Source organism: Eurosta solidaginis, chromosome 2 (assembly GCF_040869045.1).
Source record: "Eurosta solidaginis isolate ZX-2024a chromosome 2, ASM4086904v1, whole genome shotgun sequence".
Taxonomy (NCBI): Eukaryota; Metazoa; Arthropoda; class Insecta; order Diptera; family Tephritidae; genus Eurosta; species Eurosta solidaginis.
The window spans coordinates 233,647,967-233,665,633 of record NC_090320.1 but is presented as its reverse complement, the minus strand read 5'-3'; the positions used below and the strand labels follow the sequence as shown (position 1 = coordinate 233,665,633).

Genomic DNA, 17,667 nt, shown 5'->3' with positions numbered 1-17,667 from the left:
TCATTTTGGCGCTAAATTTGCAACTTCGTGAGCGTCTAAGTGCCGGGACAACTGGCTGATTTTAACCATAGCTTCCACACCTCAAATGAATTCAAATCTGAAAAAATTACACTTTCTTTCTGAAAATTTTATATAAACTTTAATGATATATATACTGTTTTTGGACCGATTCCAGTTTATCGCAGTGATTTTGATACCGTGGGCTCCAGATTATCGAAGCATATTCGAATATTGGCCTCATCAATGATGTAAACAGAGTTTTAGTAACGTGCGGATCATTAAATTCCTTAGACCAGCTTTTCACCAACGCCAAAGTACCTTTAGCTCTGTTAACGCAAGTTTCTATATGTAACCTAAAGTCAAGGTTAGGGTCCACTGTAACACCTAGGTCAGTGAAGTTGGAGACTTGCTTAATAACATAATCTCCAATCACATACTCATGGGAATTAAAGGTTTTCCGTGTAAAACACATGAACTTACACTTCGGAAGATTTAGTGACATGAGGTTAGCATTACACCATAAAACTAGGCTGTTCAGATCCAACTGAAGAAGTGCTCTATTCTCTGGTGAGCGGATAGGCATAATAAGTTTCACGTCATCCGCATACATCAACGGCTTAAAGTGCTTCAAAACGCTTGGTAGGTCGTTAATGAATAACCAATGGCCCAAGATTGCTACCTTGTGGAACACCAGAAGTTACATTAATAAATTTGGACCAGCCGTTGTTAAAAATAACAGTTTGTTTAGGTTTATTCAAATAAGAAGAAACCCAAGAGAGAAGTAAAGGAGGAAAGCTTAACCGGTCGAGTTTGTGTAAGAGCAGAGAATGGGATACTTTAACATCAATTCCGCAGTTAGATTTAAAACTATTGGATACTAGAGTCGTGAACTCTAGAAGTTTAATTTAATTTAATTTTATTTTATTTATTTACGATCTTGAAGATCTATATAATTTAATAAGGTACAAAGTATTTTTAATGTTTACATATTTGTTTCAATTCATTGAATTTCTTTGACTTCAACTATATAATAATCTATAAAATTATTTACTAAATAAATTTAACTACTTTACAGGTAGCGCTTTACAGTAGCTGTATAATAACTTTCTGAATTTTTTGGTATTATTACAGTTTTTAATATCAATTGGCAGATCATTATATTCTCTAATTCCTTCGTAGTATATACTTTTTTTATCGAATTCAGATCTCACTACCGGCAAGTAAAAGTTGTTATTGTGTCTTGTTTGATAGCTATGGACCTCTCTGTTAAGTCTGACACGTTCACTTAGGTAATTCGGCAAGTTTCCCAACTTTATGTTGTGTATAAACTTCAATGTGTAGTAAGTGATGTTCTGTTTTACACTAAGCCAGTTTAAGCTGTCTAGTAAATCCTTAATTGGGGTATCATACCGTTTTCTTAATATGAAACGCATAACTTTGTTTTGTTTAATTTGTAGCCTGGATTTTTGCGAATCAGCTAATGCGAATAGGATTGTAGGACAGTAAATAAAATGCGGGTCGATAATGGATCTATAGACCATTATTCTGTATTGCATACTAATATGCCTGCATGAACGAAACATGAACCCTATTTTTTTGGAAATTTTCCCTTCTATGTATTTAAGATGTTCATCAAATTTTAATTTGTCATCTATAATTATTCCCAGGTATTTTATTCTGGTTACTCTTTCTATAGGGGTATTTGCTATTTTTAGCGATACATCATCTTGAGTCACTCTAGACCCCATTATCATCCATTTTGTCTTTTCTATGTTTATTTTAAGCATATTTTGGCACAACCACTTATATATTGCCTGTAGGTCCGATTGTATTTTTGAGGCTGCCTCATCAATTGTGTTACCGCTTATAGTCAAAAGTGCATCATCAGCGAATAATCTTATTTTGCAGTATTTGATACAGTTTTTAATATCATTTATGTAAATTATAAAAAGAATTGCTGCAAGCACCGATCCCTGTGGCAATGCTATTTCAATGTCCACTTCGGGGGAAATCTTATTTCTTATTACAGTTTTCTGTTTTCTTCCACTAAGGTAACTTTTGAACCAGTTAAGCGCTATGTTTCTTATGCCAATTTTATACAGTTTTCTTATAAGAATATCTCTGTCTACTGTTTCGAAAGCTCTTTTTAGGTCGAGGAAAACTGAAATTGTAAATTGTTTCTTCGTTCTACTTTCTTTCCATTCTGCAATTACCAGGTTAAGTGCAGTTTCACACGAGTGTTTTGATCTAAACCCCGACTGCTCCTTTATAATAATTTCGTTTTTATTTAAGTAATCCAGCAATTGGTTCTTAACTACAGTTTCTATTATTTTCTCATCGCTAGGTAAGGTATTTATGGGTCGTATCTCCTCTGGTTTAATTTTTCCCTTTACTTTTTCCACAGGTACAATTACTGAGGTCTTCCAGCAGTCTGGAAATACACCAAATTGGAAACTTTCATTAATTACACATGTGTAGGTATATCCTAAGTACTCCATGCTGTCTTTTAATACACCTTCCGTTACTAATTTTTTTCCTCCGTACTTGTTTTTTAATTTCGTTGTAACTCTCATAATTTCTTCAACATCTATTTCCTTCAATTTAAACACGCTTCTGCTTATCTCCATTTGATTTCCACCTGCTTCGAAGATTTCAATGCTATCTCTGATTCCGATTATGCTCTCATTAAAGTAACGGTTTAATTCAGTTGCTATTTCATAATCATCTTCAATAAGAGCACCATTTATAGAAATTTTTTGAATTTGTGCTACCTCACTACTCAAATTTATGGCGTCTTTTAGACATTTCCACATTAACTTTTGGTTATTAGTATTTCTTGAGATTTTGTTTTCCATAAATGTTTTCTTTTTTATTTTAACTGCTTTTTTGTAATATCGTTTTATTGTAATATAGTTATCCCAAATATTGGTTCTCTCTGCTATTTTAAATTGTTCATACTTCAGCTTATTCAACTCTGTTAGTTCATGGTCGTACCATTTATTAATCAATTTAACTTGAACTCGCTTTTAATATGTTAAAGTGGCCATTACGTCATTAAGGATGTTGTTTATTCTTTGGACCTTTAGACTCACTTCGCAGTTGTTTAGTTAAGCTAAGTTGTAAGTTCTAAGGAGATTTACTAAGTGGTCTTTTGCATAGTTATTCCAACACACGCGGTTTTCAAAGATTCTCATTTGGTACTTCTTTTGAATTGGTAGTTTGAATGAAATAGTTTCATGATCCGATATTTTATGCGAATCCAAATTCGATACTTCAACTTCAGTTTTGTTACTAAAGAGTAGATCTATTCTCGTTTGCGTTGTTTCTGTTATTCTTGTATTAAAATTAATTAATTGATACATTGCTAGTGATTCGAATGTCCTAATTAGCTGTCTCGAGTATGTTGTGTGTGTATTGACATTTATATCGCCAATAACGATATTGTTGCCGCTTTCAGAAAAGCAATCTTCCATCATCTCATTGATATGTCTTATGAATTCGGCATCACTGGTGTTTGGTGAGTGATATAACGCACAAACCCTCCACTTAGTTATACATCGTATTGTTTCAAACACAATACACCATATATTATTACCAATGCTCCTATTGAATATAACTTTGAAATCAATTTTCTTATGAATATAGGTTAAGACACCACCGGTGTGACGACTATGCGAGTCGCATCTAATATGATTGAACCCAGCAATCTCCAGTTCCGAGTCATATACATCCTCCGTAGTATGTGTTTCTGCACAAAGTACAATATCTGGATTTTCTTCCTCGATCATTATTTCAACTTCATTTTTGTTAGCTGTGATACTATTTGTGTTAAGATATATACATTTTAGTTTATTTTTGGGTTTCTTGAATTTGTCATTATATATTTTTTGTGAGCTTTCTGCATCTTCATTTAGTTGCTAATATCCTAATTTTTGTTTTTTTATCTCTAGTTTATTATTGTAGCAGTGACAGTTCCTGTCAAATGTATCATGAGTTATGTCTAAAGCTAGGTTTAAGTTTGTGTTCGCTTTTATGCAATTTAGACACTTGTTAATTGGATTTTCTTCACATGTTTTATCGTTGTGTTTTCCGTGGCATTTGTGGCAAGCTTCTTCGTTTTTACAGTCGGCTGATTTATGATTAAATCCTTTGCATTTGTAGCACATTAGTACATTAATAGCATCGAAGACTTTACATCTATCCCACCCGATATTTATTCGCTCTGCGGCAAGAACCTTTGTAAAATCCTCTTTATCTATTTCGATGATTGCATTATACACCTTTATGTTGCCTCGATTTCTTTCAAACTGCTTCAATACTTTTAATGAGCCTTCGATCAGGTTAATATTTTGCTTCTTTATTGATTCTATTAAATCGCTGTTTTCGTATTTAAAATTCATTCACTAGACACTGTTGACTTTCCTTACAACATCTGCTTTGTGACAATCGCTTCGAACAGCTTGGGAATGGCATTGAGTTTAGCTATTCCTCTGTAATTTGTGACACAAAATCTGCTGCCATTCTTATGGAGAGGAATTATAAATGACTCTCCACTTCATAGGAAACATCCCTTGCTTCAAGGAGGCATTAAATAAACAAGCTAGAGGTCGATATAGGTATTGTGCACAAGTTTTTACCACAACTGGCGGAATTTGATCAGGGCCAGTAAGATATTTTCAGATTCTCCAGATGCCAAAGAACATCCTCAGCACTAATACAAGGAACTAATGCCGAATTCAGTGGGGACAAACTAAATGTATAATCTGACGGCACTTTGAATTAATCTGCAAACATATTAGCAATTATGGCATTATCGCTCGAAGTATGATCGTTAAGCTTCATTGTAAAAGGAAACCCTTTATTTAGTCTTTCTTTTCGAGTTAACGAAACTGTAAAACGCTTAGGGTTACAAAAAATTTAACTCCTAATCCTACTAATATACTCTTTATAGCAACTGCTGTTTAGGGTGTTATATTTATGACGTAATATAGAGTAAGCAGCATAGGCAGTTCTTGTACAAGATAGTTTGTATCGCTTGAACAAACGCGTCTTTTGGTTTTTCAGATGTTTTAGTTCTTAAGTGCACCAAGCAGTTGATGTAGCTGTCGAGGTGTCCGATAAAGGTATGCATTTGTGAAAAATATCGCGAAGCACATTGTTAAAGTGAGATACGCTCAATTCAATATCCCCGTTGTACTCAGGCCAGGCAATTTTTGAAATCTCGCTGATTGGCTCGGACCAATTGGCTTTCCTGAATAGAAACCGGCGAGGAGTCTCACACGCTTCCCAAGGCAGTCGGTTCTATGTACCGGAGCGACTCGGGATTTTTCCCGACCAAGGACTGTCATTTCAGTGTGACCCCATCTAATTTGTTTCGTCCCTCCCACAAATTGTCATCCTCCCAGCAGCTCCTTGCAGCAGGCTGCTCCATATTCTCTTACTCCGGGAAGGCATCGAATCCAATCCGGGTCCGTCTCCTGACCCCGGTCCTGAGAAATGGTTTTGCTGCATCTGCCGGAAAAGAATTTTTTAGGACGGTCATACTCTGTTCAGTGTGTCTCGTGCAAGGGATGGTTGCATCGGACAGGTTGTTCTGGGCTTGATCCCAAAACCCGACGTCCACGTAACTTTTATAAATCTTTTGTGGCTCCTTGCTGTTCACGCCCAAGGGCGTACCGTAGTCTACGCCTTAGCGCCCCCACTACCTTACAGCAGCCCGCTGCTCAGCAAGCGACAACAAGTACCCGCTCCTGCTCGCGCCCCACGGCGCCAACAAATAAACAGCTGATACCACTCATAACTACTAACTTCGTAGTAGAGTTGGTAGCAATGCTGAGCATCAGCCCCTGCCCCCGTCTTCTCCCCCCCTCTTTTCCGGCAGCAATCGTGCAGGTCAGGGAAACAGACTCTTAGTCCCTACCTCCGTTTGCACCGTCTGCCAGTACAGAATATATAGGTTTGCGACATCCGCCCAATGCAGCTCCTGCCTTGGGTGGTGCCACTTTCCCAGATGTTCTGGTCTCCGCGACGGCAAACCCCCGACGGGTTTCATCGCGCCATGTTGCCAGGTCGCAAACCCAAATCATCCGGGTACCCCAATGCTTGCCCAAGGACGCCCAGTCCCAGGGCCACAACAGCAATTGCGTCCTGGCCTTCCACAACCCAGGCGTAGTCACCCGTCACTTACCCCCCGAGTGGCGACGTCTCCCTTTATGCACTTCAGAATCCTGCAGTTAAACTGTAATGGACTAACTGGGAAGATTACGGAGATAGTCGATTTCATGAAGCGGCACAACATCCGCATTGCTGCGATTCAAGAGACTAAATTCACAGCAAGATCTGCATTGCAGACCTGCTCTGGGTATAACGTCCACAGGAAAGACCGCGAGAGCGGAAATGGAGGCGGTCTCGCGTTTATCATACACCACTCTGTGCAATATTATATATTTGATCCTGGCATCGACCGCAGGGACAATGTCTTAGAACGTCAAGGCCTATCTGTCCGGTCAGGCGATGCAAACCTAGAAATCATCAACATCTACATTCCTCCTGCCACCTGTTGTCCCAGTGGATACCGCCCTAATATCAGGGCCTTACTCACTGGCAACAATCGCATTATCTTAGGTGATTTCAATGCCCATCATGATCTATGGCATTCAAACTTGCGGGCGGACAGTAGGGGTGAGATGTTGGCGGATCAAATAGAAGAAACGACGTTCTGCACGATAAACGGAGACGCCCCCACACGTATGGTAGGAAGCTGTCACAGCTCGCCAGATATCTCAATCGTGAGCGCAGAACTCGTAAACTGCGTCAACTGGCAGCCGATGCTAACATTGGCATCCGACCACCTGCCCATACTTATTTCGCTTGAGCGTACCGCCGACTTCATCGTCACTGAAAAACGCACTTTCATAAACTTCAAAAAAGGAAAGTGGGAAGAATATAAATCCTATACAGACAGCCGCTTTGCTGCCCTCCCTATCCCGACTGATGCCCGCCAAGGGGAGCGCTCCTTCCGTAAAGTCATTAAATCCGCCTCGGCACATTTCATTCCCGCCGGGAGAATTCACGAAATCCGGCCCCACTTCCCGGCGGAGGCCGCAAACTTAGCGAGAGAACGTGACCTTATAAGACAGCTTGATCCAGGCGACCCCCAAATAAGGGATATAAACCAACGCATCAGATTGCTTGTGGATGAACACAAGCGGGCGAAATGGGAGGAGCACCTAAGAGGTTGTAACCTCTCTACCGGTGTGGGTAAACTTTGGTCCACCGTAAAGTCCCTATCGAATCCAACTAAGAACAAAGACAAAGTTTCCAACTCCTTTGGCGACAAAGTGCTGTCGGACGCGAAAAAATGCGCGAGCGCTTTCTGCCGGCAATATATAATGCATCCTACGGTCGGCAAAGATAGACGGAGAGCCAATAGACACGCACATAAACACAAATTCAGCGCGTCACCAATCACCATCACCGCTAAAGAGGTTGAGGACGCCATTGGTCGTGCTAAACCATCCAAAGCAGTGGGCCCAGACGGCATAGCCATGCCGATGCTTAAAAGCCTAGGGAAAGAGGGTTTCAAATATTTAGCGCATGTCTTCAATCTGTCTCTTTCCACCTTTGTCATACCTGAGAAATGGAAAATGGCCAAGGTGGTCCCGCTACTAAAGCCTGGGAAACCAGCTAACATAGGTGAGTCGTATCGTCCGATATCTCTCCTATCGCCAGTGGCAAAGACGCTTGAAGCCATTTTGCTCCCTTATTTCCAAGCAAATTTGCAGCTAGCCCCTCATCAGCATGGCTTCAGAAAACTCCATAGCACTACCACCGCGCTAAATGCCATTAGCACCCAGATAAATTGCGGTGTAAATCAATACCCCCACCATAGAACAGTACTCGTAGCGCTAGACCTATCAAAAGCCTTTGATACGGTCAACCATGGCTCGTTACTGCAGGACCTGGAAGGGTCCACCCTTCCCCCATGTCTTAAAAGGTGGACCGCAAATTATCTGGGTAGTCGGCAGGCATCGGTGCAATTTAGAAACGAAGCATCAAAACCAAGGAGAATTAAACAAGGGGTACCACAGGGTGGTGTCCTATCCCCACTTTTGTTTAATTTCTACATATCTAAGCTACCTTCACCACCGGAAGGAGTCACAATCGTTTCCTACGCCGATGACTGCACAATAATGGCCACAGGCCCAATAAAATAAACGGCTACCTCCCTGATCTCTCCAGTTTTTTCGCCTCGCGAAACCTGACATACCGACTAAATCTTCCGCGACCTTATTTACAAGATGGACGCCCCAAATGTCGACCATTTTGAACATCCACGTCGATGGCACTACGCTACCGACTGTCCTACACCCCAAAATCTTGGGTGTGACGTTTGATCAGGGTCTAAATTTTGGTGAGCACGCAGCCGCAATTGTTCCGAGAATTCAGAGCCGTAACAAAATCCTCAAATCCCTCGCTGGCAGTACTTGGGGAAAAGATAAAGAAACGCTCATGACTACATACAAAGCAATTAGCCAGCCGATTACGTGCTACGCGTCACCCATATGGTCGCCAAGCCTAAAAATCACCCACTGGAAGAAACTACAGGCCTGCCAAAATACTGCTCTCAGAATCTCCACGGGCTGTCTTCTTATGTCCCCAGAACACCATCTGCATAATGAGGCGAGAATACTCCCCATCAGGGAGAGAAATGACATTCTGACCAAACAGTTCCTGTTGAATACCCAGAAACCTGGGCATCCCAACAGACATCTGATTAATGAACCAGCACCGCCTAGGGGCTTAAGGAGTCATCTCCGTAAGCATTTTGAGGAAATACGGCACCTGAGAACCCAGCCGTATGAAGTGAAAAAACACAAGCAGGTCCTTGGTGAACTCCATAAACAGGCGTCGGACCTTTATGCCGGGAATTGCCCGGTGAATCCAGTGCTTAACGAAAATTATCCAAAACTTGCGGAAGAGGAACGCATACTCCCCAGGGAAACGCGTGTCACTCTCGCTCAACTTCGTTCTGGATACTGTAACAGGTTAAACTCTTACCTATCCAGAATCAACCCCGACATACAAAATGTATGCCCCGCTTGCAACGTGTCCCCACATGACACCAACCATCTCTTCAATTGTAATGTGGAACCTACGCCTCTAACACCCCTTTCCTTATGGTCCACCCCTGTTGAAACGACAAGTTTCCTTGGACTCTCGTTAGAGGATATTGATGACAATTTGTGATCGGTCGCGGCTATTAGGTGGGGCGAGCATTGCTACAACAACAACAACAGGAGTCTCACACGCAACTTTGGACCTATGCTCAGGAAGATCGTGAGATTCGAAATACAAAATAAGAGCAGGATGATAGACATCTGCAGGCAAAGCAAACGGATCACATCTATTTACAGAACACATCGAAGTGTCATCTACAAATATCAAGTCCAAACATTTACCAAATTTGTTGTGAACATTGTTCAATTGATAAAGTCCGACATCAGCTAGGTCGTTTAAAAAATCGTAAAAGCACGGGAAGATGCAGGAACCATAAATAAATAATAAATAAATATCTAAAACAATTCCTTTTTCTAAGTTATTAATTTAAACTGTTTTCCTTTTATCTTCAACAGGCCTTTTAGAAATGATGCGATCATTTATTGAACCCACATTCAGTATGTTGCAAGTTGAAAATGGCTTAAAAAATAATCCCGATACAGTTGATGACTTTTTCCGACTTTGTTCGCGTTTCATCGAATGCTGTCCCATACCCTTCCTCGAAAGCACGCTTGTCACACCTATCTTCCAATGTGCTCTATTAGCTTGTACGCTAGATCATCGAGAAGCCAATTCATCTGTCATGAAGTTCTTTTGTAATCTACTGAAATGGGGCCGAAATTCAAATAATCGTCAACCACAATGTCGTCCCTTGGTTAAAGAAATAGCACAACAAAATGGCGAAGCACTTATTATGAACTTAATACATGCTTCGGTTTATTGTCTGCACTCGTACATGCTATCCGATGTGGCTGATGTAATGTATGAATTAAAACAGGTTGTGACACAGGATCATATGCAGACATACGTCAAGACAGCACTGGATGCTTTACCGAAACGAAATAGTGGTGGATATGTGACAGCTACTCAACAGCAATTGAATGATTTTACTACAGCGTTGTTGAGGTAAGTAGTAGACACTAATTTTTATACTCAGCTGAGCAGAGCTCACATAGTATATTAACTTTGTTCACATAACGGCAAAAACTAATCGAGATGGATATAGACTTCGATATATCAAAATGATCTGGGCGAAAAGAGAATTTTATTTAGCCATGTCCGTCCGTCCGTCCGTAAACACGATAACTTGAGTAAATTTTGAGGTATCTTAATGAAATTTGGTATGTACGTTCCTGGGCACTCATGTCAGATCGCTATTTAAATGAACGAAATCGGACTATAACTACGCCCACTTTTTCGATATCGAAAATTTCGAAAAACCGAAAAAGTGCGATAATTCATTACCAAAGACGGATAAAGTGATGAAACTTGGTAGGTAGGTTGACCTTATGACGCAGAATAGAAAATGTGTAAAATTTTAGACAATGGGCGTGGCACCGCCCACTTTTAAAAGAAGGTAATTCAAAAGTTTTGCAAGCCGTAATTTGGCAGTCGTTGAAGATATCATGATGAAATTTGGCAGGAACGTTACTCCTATTACTATATGTGTGCTAAATAAAAACAAGTAAGGACGGGACTTCATTTAAAACTTTTCTTGAATGGGGCTGAACAATCGGGTGTATAAGATAAGAAATATATAGTGAACAGATGTACATACCTAAACGATTTTTAAAATAAATATGAAATAAAAAATGGCAAAAAACACCCCTATCTGAACGATCGGTTGTATGGGATATATATTATATATAGCTCCGATCGAAATTATTTTTTCATGAAATCTTCTATGATATATTAGAATAAATATCACCAAGTTTAACGTTTTTATATTGGAAATTAAGGGAGAAATTTCCAAAAATCTTTCTATCTGAACGATCGGTTGTATGGGATATATACTATATATAGCTCCGATCAAAATGATTTTTTCAGAAAATCTTCTATGATATATTAAAATATATATCACCGAGTTTCACGTTTATACTTTCTAAATTAAGGGAGAAATGGCCAAAAATCTTTCTATCTCAACGATCGGTTGTATGGGATATAACTATATATAGCTCCGATCAAAGTGACTTTTTCAGGATATCTTCTATGATATATTAGAATATATATCATCGAGTTTCACGTTTATACTTTCTAAATTGCGGCAGGAATGACCAAAATCGTCTTATCTGAACGGTCGGTTGTATGGGAGATATATGTTATAGTGGTCCGATCCTACCGGATCCAACAAATGTCTAATATAATACAAATATACATCCTTGTGCCAAATTTCATTGAGATATCTAAATATTTGAGGGACTAGTTTGCGTTCAAACAGACAGACGGACGGACGGACAGACGGACGGACGGACAGACGGACATGGCTATATCAACTCAGTTCGTCGCCCTGATCAATTCGGTATACTTAATGGTGAGTCTATCTTCTATATTTCTCAACGTTACAAATATCGGACCAAAGTTAATATACCATTTCATGTTCATGAAAGGTATAATTAGCAAAATCGGATGACGAACACGCCCACCTTAAAAAAAAATAATTTAAGTCTTTTAACAAAAAATTTAATATCTTTACAGTATATAAGTAAATTATGTCAACATTCAACTCCAGTAATGATATAGTGCAACAAAATATAAAAATAAAAGAAAATTTCCAAATGGGCGTGACACCGCCCTTTTTCATTTAATTTGTCTAGAATACTCTTAATGCCATAAGTCGAACAAAAATTCACCAATCCTTGTGAAATTTGGTAAGGGCATAGCTTCATTGACGATAACTGTTTTCTGTGAAAATGGGCGAAATTGGTTGAAGCCACGCCTAGTTTTTATACACAGTCGACCGTCTGCCCTTCCTCTTGGCCGTTAACACGATAACTTGAGCAAAAATCGATATATCTTTACTAAACTTAGTTCACGTACTTATCTGAGCTCACTTTATCTTGGTATTAAAAATGGGCGAAATCCGACCACGCCCACTTTTTCGATATCGATAAATGAAAAAATGCCATAATTCTATACCAAATACGAAAAAAGCGATGAAATATGGTGATTGGATTGGTTTTTTGACGCAAAATATAACTTTGGAAAAAACTTTGTAAAATGGGTGTGACACCTACTATATTAAGTAGAAGAAAATGAAAAAGTTCTGCAGGGCGAAATCGAAAGCCCTTGGAATCATGGCAGGAATACTGTTCGTGGTATTATATATATAAATAAATTAGCGGTATCCAACAGATGATGTTCTGGGTCACCCTGGTCCACATTTTGGTCGATATCTCGAAAACGCCTTCACATATACAACTAAGGGCCACGCCCTTTCATTAATACCTTTAATTTGATACCCATATCGTACAAGCACATTATAGTCACCCCTGGCCCGCCTTTAATTCGATATCTCGAAAAGGCGTCCACCTATAGAACTATGGCACACTCCCTTCTAAAATACTTTTTAATACCTTCCATTTGATACCCATTTCATACAAACACATTCCAGGGTTACTTTAGGTTCATTTTCCTACATGGTTATTTTCCCTTACTTTGACTCCAAAGCTCTCAGCTGAGTATGTAATGTTCGGTTACACCCGAACTTAGCCTTCCTTACTTGTAGGATCTATATGTACTTATATTTGTTTACATTTCTTCTTTTTGTTTAGCGCTGATGCACCTAAGACGATAACTGTTGCACTAAAAAATTTTACTCGCTTGTACCGTTAAATCGAGAGCACTCAAGTATATTGCGCCGCCGCGAATGTCATTGTTAAACACACACATATAGCATTACATGCACATACATAGATATTATTATGTATTTATATAGATGTATATACATATATATATATATTATTTTTGCATCCATAAGGAATATGACAAAAGGTAAAATTTTTTTAATCTTCAAGAAAAATGCAAATACAACAAATGATTCCTTTGCGCGAATTTTTATTCAAGTCAACTCATTTACGACTGACCTGACTCCAAAAGTACGTTATATATTTAATTAGTTTATTATTGCCATTTGATTTTATAATCTGACTATGTACGGTAATTTTATCGTAAGCTGTTCGTTCATACGTTTAAAGAAACAAATTGTTGAGTGCATACAACTACAATTTGCTTAGCAAAACCTTATGCAATTATTGTTGCTTTTTGGTTAATTGAAGCAAGATATTAAGGGTGCATATTAGACTGGGTTGATTTATTAACTGATATTGCGCTATCGATTTTTCGATAGGATTTGGGCTCAGGAAAAAAAATTCCCCTACGCATACCCAAAAAAAATTATTTTCGAGCCTGCGAAATTAAATTTTTTTTTTTTACTTTTTTTCGACTTTAATTTTTAAGGTTTTTTTCATGATTGTAAAAATTTTTTTAGTGTCATGAAAAAACCTTAAAAATCAAAGTCGAAAAAAAGTAAAAAAAAAAAATGAAATTTCGCAGGCGCGAAAATTATTTTTTTGGGTATGCGTAGTGGAACTTTTTTTCCTGAGCCCAAATCCTATCGAAGAATCGATGGCGCGATATCGGTTAACTTTCGTCCTTACAAATCGACCCACCCTAGTGCATATACTGTAAACAGATTTAAAAGTAATGGCCTATAGTTTAGATTTAGCAGAAAGAAAAAAAAAAAAAATAAAAGAACTATTATTAATATAGCGGTTATAATACATAATTTAAAATGTAAACTTAAAAATTTAATGCAATTTTTAATGTTAAATAAATGAGATAGATACGAAGAAGAAATAAACTACTTACTTTCTTTTTTTAGCTGATTTTCTAAATCGAAAGGTATTTCACTACGCATTACAATAGGTACATTTTTGAGTAGGGTTGCCACCTATTCGAAATTAATAAAAAATTACATGAGATGTGCTGATATGGGTATCAAACGATAGTTATTTCACTCCGCATTACAATAGGGACATTTTTGTGTAGGGTTGCCATTTAGGGTTGCCACCTATTCAAAAAAAATTGCATGAGATACGCTGATATGGGTATCAAACGAAAGGTATTTCACTCCGCATTACAATAGGAACATTTTTGTGTAGGGTTGTCATTTAGGGTTGCCACCTATTCGAAATAAAAAAAAAAATTCCATGAGATATGCTGATATGGGTATCAAACGATAGTTATTTCACTCCGCATTACAATAGGGTCATTTTTTAGTAGGGTTGCCATTTACGGTTGCCACCTATTCGAAATTTAAAAAAATTGCATGAGATATGCCGATGTGGCTATCAAACGAAAGGTATTTCACTCCACATTACAATAGGGAAATTTTTGAGTAGGGTTGCCATTTAGGGTTGTCACCTATTCGAAATTAAAAAAAAATTGCATGAGATATGCTGATATGGGTATCAAACGAAAGGTATTTCACTCCGCATTACAATAGGGACATTTTTGAGTAGGGTTGCCATTTAGGGTTGGGGTAGTTAGGCGAAATAGTACTCTACTTACTCATATTCTATTAAAGCTTTAAAGGAGAACATTAAAGTTAAAAATCTTCGTAAAAAAATCTTACACATGATTCGACTTAATTTTCTTAATTTCACATACGCTAATAAAATTGAAATGCCATATCAAGGCACCGTGGCAAATTCTAGCAAAATATATTTAAATGCATATTTTTGGCAAATATGAAATGAATAATTGCAATTTCTCACAGATTACTATTAGAAAGATTTCTCACCATGGTAATTTGCTACCGTTGAACACTAGAGGCATATGTTCAATTTGAAAACGACATCTAACCATTTAACTACTTACCAATAGATGGCGCTTAGGGAGGTAATTTGATATTTAATTAAACTAACTGATAGTTGTCATTCGTGAAATTTACAAGTTTTTGGAATGTAATAAAATTGTGAGACTTTCATAGTGTATAACTAAATAAAAAATGTTTGAAATTAATAAGTCGGCGCATGAAAATACTCGGGCTAAATAACTTAGTTCTCGATTTCTCTAATTGTCATAAGAATCCCTTATACGGCTGGAATTACCCATTTCAAATTTTTCATTCCAGTTCATTTTGCGGTTAGTGTTTGATATGTTTTTGAAATCTATTTTTAAGGAAATCAAACATTGGTAAGTAAAAATATATAATATATGTATGTACATTAGGGTGCGCCTTATTTTTTGACTTTGAACTATGGCATAACACCCCCCCCCCCCCCCCCCCCCCCCCCCCAAAGTTGCATTAGAGTATAATATTATGTTCTACAAAAAATTTTGGCGATTGGATAATGGGAAGACGTGGCGCAACGAGGGTTAAGTTTGCAAGATTCATAAAATTTTTTTTAAAATCACAATATCTTCAGTACTATTGAACCGATTTTCAAAACTTTTTTTGCATTGGATAGGTAATTGAATTGCCTTTCATTTGAGGTAACACTGCTGTGGGTGCAAAACCGCGTATGTGCAAAATTTTATTTTAAAAACAACCCTGGGCTACGCCATGCCAAGTCCTTCGGCGTAGTACATCCTTCTGCGAAGTTGCATTAGAGTATACATAATACATACACAGACAAACATAAATATTCATAATCAGGAGCCATATGCAGGCATTGCATTGACACACAAACCTACATGTATGTAGCTCGCACAGCGGTGGCTGGCAGCTTGCAACTAATCTGCTACCAATTCGACACGACGCTTAAGTACTTTTTCTCCGTGCCGAACTTTGGTTTAGCCGAAGCCAAATCGTGTCGCGAAACACTTGAGCAGGTCGTCGGTAAAAAACTACTTAAGCGCGGCCAAAATGTAGGCATTTAAGCAGTAGTGAAATAAGTGATAGTGTTTAATAAAAATAAAAACTAAAAAGTGTTTAAAATTAGTGCAAGCTCCAAAGTGTCCAAAGAGATCAAAAATTGGGTACCAAAGAGATCAAAAAATGTACCAAAAATCACTTTGGAGCTGCAAACTTGACTTATACAGACATGATAATTATTTAGTTTATTAAGAAGTTTAAAGTGTGCTACCTCGTGTAATTTAAATAAGACAATTAAATTAAATTAAGTTAAAAATGCAAACCAGGACACAAGAAAAGTTATATCTCCTTGACTATGATGAAAGCCAAATTATCGGCGCTAAGTTGCCATCCAACGACCAAGTTTTGCGTTTGCTTTTTTATAACCTTCGTAAAGTAAAATTAAGTCTCCGTGGTGCTGCTTACCTCGTTATTAAAGAAGTGGAAGTTTTTTGGGCTAAAGCACGAATACCAACGAAGAATGTGGACAAAAGTGTTTTAAAACTTGAAGGCTTGTATCAGGAATGGAAGGGGTTGCTGAGAGCTCTAATCGCCGGACAACAATGCAGGAAAATCGGGAGCAAGATTTTGTTGCAACTTTTAATAACCTTTTTGACATTGCCCACGCTGATGCCCTACAACTAATTACGATTGAGGAAGATAAATTATTTCTTCTAGTCAAAGGCAGGAAGGGAGACCCGGTTCAATGATTGGTTCAGATCGCGTCTTGTTGGAAAAAGAAAAGAGGAAACTCCTTCGCGAAGCTGTAGGAAAACGTAAAACCGCCGAATATGTTGCTAACATCCATGGTAAGATATATAATTTAATACGGTTCGAGTTTGACGTTGTTTAGCGTAAAATTTTAGTTTCACCATGTTTTTATTATTTGTGTCAAGTGTGTTGCAAAAAGTATACATTTTTTTCTTTTTGTTTTGTTGTTTAATAGAGGGGTATAAAAATTCCGAATGCACGTTAACTGAAGATGAAAGTAGTGAAAATGAGCAAGATGATGAAGATTTATCCAAAGATTTCGACGATTTGCCGGGTCTCAGTAATGTAAAGAAAAGTCGGGCGCGAATCAACTTTATTACACCCGAGCTTGTCACAGTTCTGGATAAATGCAAAGTAAGTGATCGTGATGCGGTACGAATACTAATAGCAACTGATAAAGCTTTAAAACATGACGCTAACGACCTTATTATAAACGGAACCTCCCTTCGACGGTGTCGTTTTCGATATCGAGTTGAATCCGCCCAATAAATTTATCGCGCCTTCAAAAACCAGGAAATAACTGCAGTGGTGGTTCATTGGGATGGTAAAATTTTACCATCTTTGATCAACTCAGAGAACGTTGATCGGCTACCGGTAGTGATATCATTCAATGGTACTGAACAATTGCTTGGAATCCCAGCTATTTCTGCAGGCACGGGAAAGCAACAAGCGTCAGCCATATACAACTTGCTCAGCGAATGGGGCCTTCTTGAAAAAGTGCAAGCCCTCTGCTGCGATACTACAGCGTCAAATATGGGACGTTTACAAGGGGCGTGTATAATTTTAGAGCAAAAATTAGAGAGAGACCTTTTATATTTACCCTGACGACATCACATTCTGGAAATAATTTTGCGGAGCATGTTTGAACAAAAAATGCAAGTGTCTTCTGGTCCTGGTGTTCAAATATTTCACAGATTTAAACAGAGTTGGCAGAAAATAAATCAAATGAATTTCAAATGTGGTGTTGAGGATAACTATGT

General features: G+C 38.2%; 1 protein-coding gene across 1 annotated transcript in view; it reads left to right on the top strand.

Annotated features, from left to right (window-relative positions):
• Window positions 1-13,918, top strand: part of Tnpo-SR (transportin 3) — a 33,391-nt gene extending 19,473 nt beyond the window's left edge. Inside the window, exons 5-6 of the mRNA XM_067767292.1 lie at window positions 9,636-10,185; window positions 12,831-13,918. Of these exons, the coding sequence (XP_067623393.1) occupies window positions 9,636-10,185; window positions 12,831-12,891 (611 nt within the window). The 3' untranslated portion in view covers window positions 12,892-13,918. The remainder of the gene's footprint in view (window positions 1-9,635; window positions 10,186-12,830) is intronic.
• Window positions 13,919-17,667: the final 3,749 nt, after the last annotated feature.